General features: G+C 34.6%; 2 protein-coding genes across 2 annotated transcripts in view; both read right to left on the bottom strand.

The window, feature by feature from the left end:
- LOC149422461 (uncharacterized) overlaps positions 1-12,317 on the bottom strand; it is a 71,381-nt gene that overhangs the window by 14,510 nt on the left and 44,554 nt on the right. The window contains exons 3-5 of the mRNA XM_089633819.1: positions 7,014-7,170; positions 6,013-6,178; positions 307-440 (exon numbers count right to left, since the gene is read on the bottom strand). Of these exons, the coding sequence (XP_089489945.1) occupies positions 307-440; positions 6,013-6,178; positions 7,014-7,170 (457 nt within the window). The remainder of the gene's footprint in view (positions 1-306; positions 441-6,012; positions 6,179-7,013; positions 7,171-12,317) is intronic.
- Positions 2,866-3,732, bottom strand: SmE (Small ribonucleoprotein particle protein SmE). The gene has a single exon (XM_089633817.1). The coding sequence runs from the start codon at positions 3,655-3,657 to the stop codon at positions 3,364-3,366; it is 294 nt and encodes a 97-aa protein (XP_089489943.1). The 5' UTR covers positions 3,658-3,732; the 3' UTR covers positions 2,866-3,363.

The following is a 12,317-nucleotide window of genomic DNA, read 5'->3' as shown; positions in this document are numbered from 1 at the left end:
AAATAATACATGGTATATTTGCGGCACATTCCAGAGTCAAAGATACTCTTGATATCGCCCAGGTGTAAGAGCAGACTTCAGAATTGAATCGATGCTTGGAATGGCTTTAGTTTTTCAGATTTGAATAGTCAGGTACTTTTCCACCTTCCTCTCCACCATTTAATCCTCCTGTTTTGTGTGTAACTCGAAGAAGCCAATTTCTTAGTTACCTAGTTGTAGCAATTTCCCCACAATATGATCTAACTTATTACTACTTTGTCGTAGGTTCAGGAACATTTTGATTGATGTTACAGAAAAAATACTTACGTAATCTGATGAAATCAGTTTGACGAGAGCATCTTTAGGCAGATTCAAGAAGGCATTTGTCTTTACACATTCGGAAGCATTTTCACCAATGTATGAAATACATTTCTCCATAAAGGATGCAGCGCTCTTATTACCTGAAAAATAAATACAATGTACCCACGTTATACAGTGCAAACCACATCAAGTTGTTACTATCAAATACCCTATAATTAATATTATAGACTATTTGTTACTATACATAATCAGAGCTGGTAACATCTATGGCTCATAGCCCAAAGATTGTAGCTTTGATATCTGAAAACATTTAATTAAAATTGTATTAAATAAATATATTCCCCCTGACCTATAAATGCAGTGTAATAACGCGACAACAGTAAAAAAAATCTGACTTATTACCAAGCCTTTTGAGTGGTTATAACAGCCTTAAACCAAGCTCAAGTCCGGATTTAATGTACCAACGTTGACACGGCGTATAAGAATCTAGTAGTGATACAAATTATATTTACACATCAAACACAATACTCATTTCCACTTTGTTCGAGAGTGGCAGATAAAAATACAGTACTGCCTAGAGTATTGTCGAGAGAACACCTTTCAAATTCGAAACTACTTGAGTAGGCTTTAGCTATGTTTAGTAAGCAGATCTGAACAATCAGGCCCTTCCCCTCACCATTTCCTTCCACCAACATTCACAATCAAGGGTGTCTTACGAACCCGGATTCACTCTGAATGGGTGGATCTGAAGTTGATGCTGTAACCAAACATGTTGGTTGATGAAAACATTTTTCAAAATGAAAGTGCATCACCCCATAGTCAAAAGATAGCAAAAAGCATTCCTTTTTACCTTTTGTTGGTCTGCATAGAACAAATTTGCCTTCCAGAAAAATCACACCAACAGCATGCCAATGCCAATTGGGGGTGCCATAATCTCACTGGCTGTAGACAGTTGGGACTCTTGTGCAGTGTTCACAAAAAAATTAACTCCCCCGTCCCCTCTCAAACATCCCTCAACCATGACCTGTATTGATTCAGATTTCATGTCTAAGGTAAATAAATCTGATAAGTTTATTCACTCTTGTAACTCTTATCGCTTCCTAACTCTGAGGCGTTCCACCGAATCCTGCGAATCCATCGAAATGAACTCAATGAGTTTCCTCCCTGCTGATTCAATGAGCCCGGCAGAACTGCACAATGAGTTTGATTCCACTGGATTCGGCGATGAGACCAAAAAGGACGAAAGGAATCAAAAAAACGAGTCTGATGGATCTGGTCCATTTGGCTAAACTCGGAATCAGATTTGACTCCGTGATATCAGTGGAACGACATACCTCTGGTGTCATAGGATAGTAGAAATCTTGTGCAGTATTTTATTTGGTAACTCAAGGTAGCATGCTAAAAAACTGTGTTTATATATATAACATTTCCTTTAATTTATTTCAGAAACTCTGTAATCATTTCAAGATAGAATAAATAAACCGTAAACTAATAATGACTAACATGGCCCTATAAGTGTGCAGGTTAGATTCCCACACATCAAAAAGATACATTAAAATAGATTTTTCACTTTATAAATAAGAGCTGCAAGTTCAGGTGTTGTAATATAATAAACATGGTTCTAAATGTGTCATAAGGAAAAACAACAAATAAATTATTGATTAACTATACGGAGATTTCAATCAATTCAATTTAATCAGTCAGAAAGTAGACTAGCAGTGTGTCTGTTTCATACAAAGACAAGGTACAAGATCAAACACATTTCACAAAAAAATAATGCTGTGGGTATTGGCTCAACTGTAGATGCTGTTGAAGTTAAGCTGTTAGAGAGAATAATAAAGATTATTAATCAAATTAACTTGAATATTTATTCACTGTTACAAAAATTACTTGAGTACACCAAGATGTAAATAGCAGATTTTGTTAATCACTGAGTTTGTACTAGAAGTCGCGCCGTACTGTCTACAATCTGTCTTGCAGATTGCAGACGCAGCGTTTATAAAGGCGCTCCCGTGATGCAGTGTATTAGAGATTGTTTCCGAATAGTCTTCAGGCTCTCAAACGTCTAGAGGATTCCGGTCATTGTAATCTGATACTATTGCATTTTCTCGTCGGTAGTCGGCCGATGATTAACCGCATAGTTGCAGGGTTGCCGCAATGCTGGAGTCTACAGCAGGGCTGCCACAATGCTGCAAAAATCAGCCTATCAAATAATTTCGATGACATTAAACAGCATGTAATAGAAATGAAAACTTTTATCAGCAAGGTGTAGAATTTATATTATTGTGATGTGTACTTATTCCTTAACTGACTTCATCTTACGATCTAGCATAGGTGGGCACAGCACTGGTAGTAATCTTTATATGAGAAAATCGTCTCGTCTAGCTCGGCGAAGACCTTGTGCAGAAAAATTCGTGGTGAACTTTACCTTTCTGCGCAATTGAGATGACAAGCTAAAACATAAATAATTTTCTTGAAAGAGGGAAATGCAAAATCAAAGAATTTTTTACTATGAAATATTTATTTTGAAAAAAAATTACACTAAAATGTTATAATAACTATATCATTTAGAATCGATCCATAAATAATACCCACTCCTCATCACTGAAAAATATCTTAGTTGAATATACCTACTAGTTTAGGTTCGAATGATTACTTTATATGAATTTATCAGAATAGTTATTATACACAAAAACAATGTTAATTGTAGAAATTAACACATTTATTGTATAATATCAGACTTCAAATGTATGAAAATATTTTTAAACTTTGACAATTCTTGAATAAGCACGGGATATTTTCATACAGAAGATAACAAGAACTATTCGAATAATGTTTTGATTATTGCAGTCACACAAACTAAATATTGACAGTAGTCACAATGTGTGAACTTTCGTATTGTGAAAAAGATGATCTCACAAAATTCACTAAACTTATTTCAAGTATTGTTCCATTTCTTTTGATAAAATCGGGCGCCATAAATGAATAGGTACAGATCGTTCTCGGATCATATTAAACTTATTCAACAGTCCATTAACCTAAAATTCACGATCACAATAATGTTCACATTATTTTAGTGGCGGATGGATTGACGTTTTGTATTAACGTGATATTATCGCCTTTCATCATGATCCTTCCCAAGGTTTTTCGGTTCTTCGTCTTGACGTTGTATTCTTCAGCTTCGTCCAAAACAAGATTCATGTATTCGTCAAAGCCGACGATATGCCCCTCAATTCGTAGGTTTATGTTTTCATAGAGCCAAACTTGCACTCGGGAGCGATTCTGGAGGTATCGGAAAATAAGGTTGATGGGTTGAACCATCACCTTTTGAACTTTCGGTGGTCCTTTGTAAGACATTTTGAATGATTTCAAATTCGTATAATTTTGAAACTTCACAACGTTTCCGAACGACCGGCGTGTATAAACCACAGATAAAATCAAGCGTTAAGAAAAATGGCGGTACCATAAATAAACCACTTTACTAGAGGAAACTAAACTTTGATAGAGATGGTCGATATTCCTATCTCGGCTACAAGGAACCGGTTCCTTTGCTTTCACTGGAGCTTTCGATATACATAATATCTCTGAAACCGGTTCTTTTTTAGCTCCTTTTGGAATATTTTTATTATATAAAAAATGATCGAAAAATTATAAAAAAGGAAAATTTTTTTTTAGGAACCTATTTATTTTTCTCAGAATTTCTTTAGCAACCCCCCCTGCCTTATGGCTGCCGTTTTTTGATTTACTTAACTATATTACTGAATATGTTGCATGTTTATTCAATTTTATATTTAAAACTAACTGTATCCTGCTACGCGTTGCTGTGGCTCAGTCTGTCTGTGCAGATAGAGAAACAATAGCGCTTGTTGGTTTTACGTCCAACAGATGGGGCTGTTTTAAAAATACATATTACAACATGTCAAAGGTGACTTCTAAATAATTTAGGTATATAAAAACACACGCGTATTCGAATGCAACGTTGTGTCAAAATCTCAAAGCAATCGGTGAAGAACTTATGGAGATTTTAGATTTTGAACGAACGAAAATTAACATTTTTATTAATATAGATAGGTATTAATAAAAAACACTACAATATGTATTGATTACTGATTGTGACCAGTGGCGGCACTTCTATGGGGGTCATTTGGTCAAAGACCTCCCAAAAATATACTGAAATATTATTTAATTTAAAAAATAAAGATTTAGCTAATTACCCGATTATTAATAATTAAGTTTGTTAATCAATTCGGGTCTGACAAATACTTAGTAATATATCATATAAAATTTATTTGAAAGGTTTTTTCGGATATGACCGCGGTTAGATATATCTACGACCTTAGATTATTAAGGTATTATAACTGTTTTCTTTGATTTTACTATTTAAGACAGCTGATAAACAACGGACTGAGATTCGCGCTAGTGGTTTTATAAACAAAAGGAAAAGATATTTTAAAAGAAAAAAATACATGAATTAGTTATATGTGCAAATAATTACATGAATAATATTACAATAAACAATATTGTACTACCGGCTTCAGAATGGGTGAGTACCAGCAAATTAATCACATACATTGGCAAGTATTAATTTTTTTTTTCGATTAACCTTCCACTTCTGGACCCCAAGAACCGCCTCTGATTGTGACTTTATATTATTGTTTGTACACGAGAACTTTACGAAAGCAAAACATTTTTTTTCATTAACCACACACACAAAGTATTTTCCCTCTGGGCCTATGTAATATTTGTAAAGACGGAACTTTCCCCAACCCCTCGCAGCTTTTTTTTCTGAGGAACGAGTTCCAGAAGTAACTGGATAAAGAATCAGTTCCACATCGGTCTCCGACATCTCTCCTGTAACTGGAACTGCAGTGACAACCCATTTCAAACATCTCTATACTTTGACCATAAAAAAACGAATTCCGATAAATTTTGGTAAACATAGATTGTGCAACAAAAAAAACTGAATTTTAGCTAGAAATAGTAATGGGCGGGATCGAAACATTTACATATTTTGATCAAATCATCAACTAATCCATTTAATCGCTCGGAGTTCAGAGGGAGCAGTAGCTGCTGACAGAGGCAGATTTTTGTCGGGGTATGGAGGGGGAGGGGGCACATGTACAAAGCATGGTATATTGGAATGGCAACATTTTAATATAATCAATCGATTCTTTTGATGTTTCGATCAAAATATTTCGATCATGTAAATGTTTCGATACTGCCGATCACTATCTTGGACTGAATGAAGATTTTTTACAGAACCGATTTGTCCATGACAATGAATCAAAATATTTCGAATGTCAAAAAGATCGAGGAAATCATCGATAATTCATCGCCTTTGCACATCGCTAGTTAGAAATAAAGATAACGAAACGCTTTAGACAATATATAAATAATGTTTAAATTAACATTACAATTATTATAAATTTATTGATTCTTAAAAGAAGCAGAGACAATTTAAATAATAAATCATAAAAAAAATACTATTACATTGGCTGCATTGCTCATTTCGCAACGACTTCCGCTGTTTCGCGAACGTCAGAGTGATGTTAACTTCGCGATGATGAGGAGAGACATAATCATTAAAATAATTTTATGATTCGAAATTCTAAAATGGTCTAATTTCAAATACGTCACGAAAAATCATAAATACAATATGAAAAGAATAAAACAAAAATTATGGACTTTGTTTAAAATAATCAATTTTCAAACCTGATGGTCTTTCTTGAATATCCATTGCCGCAGCCAAAAAAGTGCAGGCGCTTGCAACGGAAAGAGTGGAAGTTACATGATCTTCACATGCAGACCTTAGCTCTTCTACTCCGAGGTCTGCAGCCAAGGTCATCATTTCAAATACTCCAGAATCTTGAAGTAATAGCTAGAGGTAACAAGGAAAAGGTAAAATGATTTCCAAAATAACATTTTTTACGTATTTGTAAAAAGCATTAACTTTGGGGCTCGTCATAATTTATAATACAAACACATACATTTGTTTTTGACAACTATAATTTTATTTAAATTCTACCGGTTTCGGAAGAACCCTTCCTTCATCAGGAGAATATTAAAAACAGTTTTTAATATAAGTGGTCAAAAACAAACGTAAGTGTTTTTATTTAATTTTTTTAAATTTTACTTTGATGCGGTTAAACGCAACGCTCGTTGTATTCTACGTGTTCACAGATGGCGTCAATTAATTAATTTTGTTTAAATACGCTTTTGCAAGGTATTGCTTTACAGTATTAAGACAAATTATTTGTTTGCGCCCTCATATACACAATATGAATATGAATAAATAGTTTTGTCCATATAAAAACTCAATTCTATCGAGAAAGGCATACAAATACAATATTGGATTGAATCATCGGTAAAATATTGTATTTGTGTGCCTTTCTCGAAAGAATTAAGTCTTTAAACGAACAAAACTATTGATTCATATTCATATTGCGTATATACGGACGCAAACAAATGATTTGTCTTAATATTGTAAAGCAATACCTTGTAAAAGCGTATTTAAACAAAATTAATTAATTAACGCCATCTGTGAACACGTAGAATACAACGAGCGTTGCGTTTAACCTTAACTTTTAAAAAAGGTTTCATTCGGTTGAGGATTGAACTCACCACCTTCAGCTGGAGAATAACATAAATCAGTATATAAGCTAGTCTAATACAGATGGCGATAACGGCGTAAAATTTATATCAAAGACGCAAACCTTTCCAGTGTAGACGTATAGAATGAACTGTTTGAAAGTGTCCGGCAGAGTGTGCTGCAGTCGTATCGGAGTCGGGGTACCCGGGGCAGATGGCGACACCGTGCAACCGGGAATCCGGCATATTTCACCTCGTTTCGTGTTTTGGAAACTCTTACATCTGCAAAATAACAAAATATTATTAAATTATCTTAATTAAGCAAGATAAACAAATCAAATTATCAAAGTAATTGGGTTATCTTTATCAGGCGGCAGTAGACACCTTTACCCACGTAAAAAATACGAAATTAATTAGTTTTTATGAATTTTAACATTGCTGAGTTATGAAAATGTTGATCCAGTACTAACTAGACAAACAGGCATTGTAAAGATAAAATTAATATTTCTCCATTAAAAAATAAACTTGGTAGGCGTTCGTACATAATTGCTATTCCATCGTGAAGATGAAATGATAAAGAAGATAATTAAGGTAGGTAGGTAGGTTCCCTAATACGACGAATATCTTTGTTTACTCAGGTACTGTACCTCTTAGATTTGCGCTTTCTTGTAATAATATAATGTTACCTTTCAAGCGGATGGGCTACTGCGGAAAAGCAAATGTAGCAGGTCGCTACCGCTAACATATTATTTACAATGTGTGATGACGGGAAATAATAATTTAACACCGCAGCCGTTCCTCGACGCCCTCACCACTCTGCAAAGCCAACAAGGCTGTGTTTGTTTTCCTGGGGAAATGCTTGCGCAAGTGACGTGTTGGTAGTTTGTTTACTTTGTAGCAAAGAAATCACCGGCGAGCACCTAACACGAGTGACTTGTCAATTCGCTTCCCCAGAAGAGAGCACTCCAATACCTACACACTTTAGTGAAAACATCTCGAGCACACTATGAAAGCATATTTACAAAATCGGAAACGACTTCTGAAACATTTTCAGTATTTCCACGCTATTTTCCGGTATACTGTTTGCCGCCCTTATAAAAACACTCGAATCCGAAGAAACATTCCGGCACACACAATTTCGTTTCCATTAGTCTGAACAAATAAAGTGATTTCACGTGACAATGAGGCGGGATTATTACGTACTCTGAAGCGTGATAACCGCGCCGTTACTAGATTGTTGGATTACTGGATGGAGGAACAATATAACGCGTAAGAAGCTTTTCAAATTTCATTAATTGTTACTCATAGGTTTCCCAAATTGATGAATTTCAAAATTTATAAACATTACCATTACTAGAATAGAGATATTGTCTAGTGAGGCGGTAACATATGGGTTTTGCAAATCCCGCACCCTTTTCAAACCCCCAGGATTGCGGGATAGAATTTAATTGTGTAGTATTAAATTGAAATAACGTAAGCATTTCATAAAAAAATTTATATCATTTATTATCAATTATTTTTTATATTAGTACTTTTTATAAAAAAGACAAAAAATAAATTTAAAAAATATATATATTTTGAGTATTTCTACACCAATGAAGAGAATTAACTCTTGGGATTGGTATAGGAGTAAAAAGTAATATCATAGAGAGAGTGATAATATAGGATTTGGTAACATTATCTTCCATATAAATGTATTTCAAGAAAACTTAAAACAAACTAGATGTTATACAGAATAGAGCTATAAGATGTATACTGGAAAAGGCAAATACGCAAGCATTAATCTAATGAGAGAGGAGCTAAATTGGATTCCAATAAAAAATACTGTTATTTAATGTGTTAATTTTTGTGCATAAAGTCATGAACAACAACCTAAATGTTCACAATTACGAAACCAGAAATGTAAATGGAATTAGATTGCCACATATGAAGAAATCAAAATCACATAACTACCTAATGTACAAAGGACTAAAGATGTTTGATGAAATGCCTGAAAGTCTGAAGAATTAAGGAAGAATAAATGTATTTAAAAAGAAATCTTATGTTTATTGTAAAAATATTTAAAGTTACAAAATGAAATATTATCTTGTTAATATTAGTTTATATTCAAATGTTGAATAAACTAACTCAATAAATAATAATAAAAAACTATCAGATTGTATCGACGTGAAATCACCACAAACAATTTCATTTCTTCATGTAAATTTGGTGTCTTCTCAAATAAATCATAATAATGAACTAGAGGTGATCGTTAGAAATACCTACACAACACACTATTTACTGAATTAGTACAAATTTGCAGTTTACGTTTATAAGATAAAAAATTTATCACCTTATCCATATCCTGAACTAGCGGTCATCTAACCGTCGCGTCTCGTCGATCGTGAGCTCCTGAAGACGATGGAAATTTTCCAGACAAATGAGTCGCATGTGAAATTCGTTATATTGAAGTTCTGAATCGAGAAGCCGAAAATTATCTTTAAGTAGAATTCTGGTATTTCTACTGAATTACTAAAAATATTAATGATTTGAAAATAAATACCAAATGAATTATTGTCGTGGATAATTTAGTTACGTGTCTATCTTATCCATATCCATGTCATTTTTATAATAAATATTATCCGAGTCATTGGTTTACGGCAGAAAAGTGTGCTCCAGTTCAATGAATGAATTTAGTTCGATAAATAAATTTCAAAGGTACGGTTCAAATTTACGAGTTTCTACGCGAGCAATGTTAGCTTACGATCAAAATTTATTCCAGAGCTTTATTCGCATGGTTAGTCAAAATATTTAAGCTTAGATTTATCGCCTGTAAACAAATAAATAGTATTTTCCACTGCAGCAGATACGAATATAGCGCAAATAGGTCCAGGGAGAATAACACAGCTATTTTATGAACTCACCACGTCAAAACATTTCCGGTATTTGATTTGTCTTTATGGCGCTGGCAGTACAAATTCTAGATGCCATGGCGGAAGCTTGCGCCATTTACCATCGTCGGATGCTCTACTTAACCCGCTTCTCCCCAACCAACTTTTCTAGGCTCAGCGAGTAGGTCACCGTTGCAAAAAGTACCTACTCGAGTAGAGCACTACAGAAAAATTAAAAGTACCTACCCGATCAAAGAAAAAAATACCAGTAGGCCAGTACCTACGTAGATATGCTAGGTAGGTAGGGCAATGAGTAACTGCAATCCATTTAAAAATCTATATAGGCCAGTGCAATTAGCGATTCGCGATCGAAGTAATTCCGGTAGTCCCAATTTTTTTATATGTTATATATACTGATCCCTTGATGTAAAATCTGAGTTTCCGACCTTGGCGCACCTGTGCTCGCGCCGCCATTTTGAAAAAACTGGCCGAAATCGGGCCAAAATCTAGTTTTTCCCAAATATCTCATTTTCAATGCAAATTTTGGCTAAAGTAAATAACAAGTATAATAGAACATAAAACAACCTACAACTTTTGTTGAAACAAATTTCTTCTATCTCTAATAGGTAGGTACCGAGGTAGAAAGTCGTAAAGGTGCGTATATTTTTGAAAAAACATTTTTTTTGCGCGACTAGGTTTGGTTTTTTATAAATACCTCGTTTCCAGTACAATTTTGTGAAAAATTTATTGTTAATAATTTTGTAGAAAATAAAATTTCGTTATAGAAATAGGTATATAATTTATATTTTTTATCTCCATTACGTATCCAAACTCTCATCCACCAAAACCAGGCCAAAAATTGAAACAGAGGTTAGGTGTTTTAAACTTGGCATTCCTTGATTTTATTTTTCTTTAACAATTATTGTTCTAAGAACATATACGTTGACAACAATCGTCATGTGTCAGACCTAGCTATAAATATAGTAGATAGACTATTTCAGCATATCGGTCGCCATACATTCCCAATGGGAAGACCACTAAAATAGGCCAAGCCACTACATTTGTGCTCGCAGCTTGGTCTGACATGCCTATCAACGTAATCACAACATACATTTAAGATTATTAATACAATTAAGATGATAAAGTACATAAAAAAGATAAAAAAATTGGTATTTTCGTAAAATTAACATTTATTGACATTCTTTTCTTTATTTGTTAAGTTGTCAGCATAACAAAAAATAAAATTAATGGTAGATCAGTTTAGACAGAAGTACGAGCCCTTGACTATAGTTTCTTACTTCTGGCCCTGAATAGCTTCTTCATCTGTCTTATCACCCTAATTTGTGGCGATTGGGTCATCATATTCCTCGTCATCGTCATCAACGAAGGCTTCTACAGCATTCTCGCAGGAGTTGCCATTGCAATGAATGCAGAGTAGGGAACATTTCAAACCCGACTTTCTGCAGGTGCACTTTCCAGAGCAACCTTTTTTGCATTGACATGATATGAAGTTCAGCAAGGCCTGAGGTGCAGCTTCCTTCAACATTGTTACTGGAGTAAGTAATCCAACAGCATCCTTTTTCCACCCCCATTCAGTCGGATCTTTATCGTTACCAAGCCAAGTCTGCACTTGCAAGTATGTTCTTGAAGCGTGTTGCTGGACTGCATCTTTGATGGGTGGTAGCCTGGATAAATTGAATTTGTTCTTTTTTACTCCTTTGACAAAAATGATGTACATTAAATTTTCCAAATTTGATTTCTCGTTGCCGCCATACAAAAGTGCAAATAGTTGTTCGGCAGCCAAAGTGATTGTTTCTGTCTTTGCTTTTGGGTCTTGAAATACACGAACAAGTTCATTCACTGAGTGGTTCTTGAGAAGAATATTACAAAATTTGTGTTTGCCTTGACCGAACGAAGCTCCAGTTGTATCGCAACCACTTATGGCATGAAGGAATAAAATGTTTTCAACTATTTCAATGTGTTTAAAACAATTGTTCGAGTACAACGCGTTAGGTGATTTACCTTTTCCAACTTTTTGGTAGTATACGTTGGGAGGTGAGAGAGCTGTAAGGAGTAGGTACCAGCATATCAATATCCTGACCAACGATTATGACTACATCATGTTGAGACGATAACGAATTTGCTGTGTTCACTATGAGAACGTCAGCATCCTCTTCAGCTTGTACTGTCGTTATGTGGGATCGTGCAAATTAGGTTCTGAGTAGGGAAATAAAACGAAACTTGTTCTTCTCATTTTCCAGAAACTTTTCCTGTGGCACTTGTGGGTGCATGCTTTCAAAAAACAAAACTTCAGCAGAAGTTGTAACTCTGGCACTCTCCAACTGGCTCTTTCCACCCCTTTAGTGTTTTTCTTTTCCATAGAATCTGGGTATCCATCGAATTCCACTACTGCATTGGATCCATAATGATTTTGTACATACCTGACATATTGCTGGAAAATTACTGAAAAAGGTTGAGCACCACCCCATACAACTTTGTGCAGTAAATATCCTCCACCAATTACGTGTATTTTACTGCTTCCCAGTTCTGTATTATTTG

The sequence above is a fragment of the Hesperophylax consimilis genome, chromosome 7, assembly GCF_061612785.1.
Source record: "Hesperophylax consimilis isolate HC1 chromosome 7, BYU_Hcon_1.0, whole genome shotgun sequence".
NCBI lineage: Eukaryota > Metazoa > Arthropoda > Insecta > Trichoptera > Limnephilidae > Hesperophylax > Hesperophylax consimilis.
Note: the sequence above shows the minus strand (reverse complement) of the source record. Positions and strands in the feature narration are given on the sequence as shown.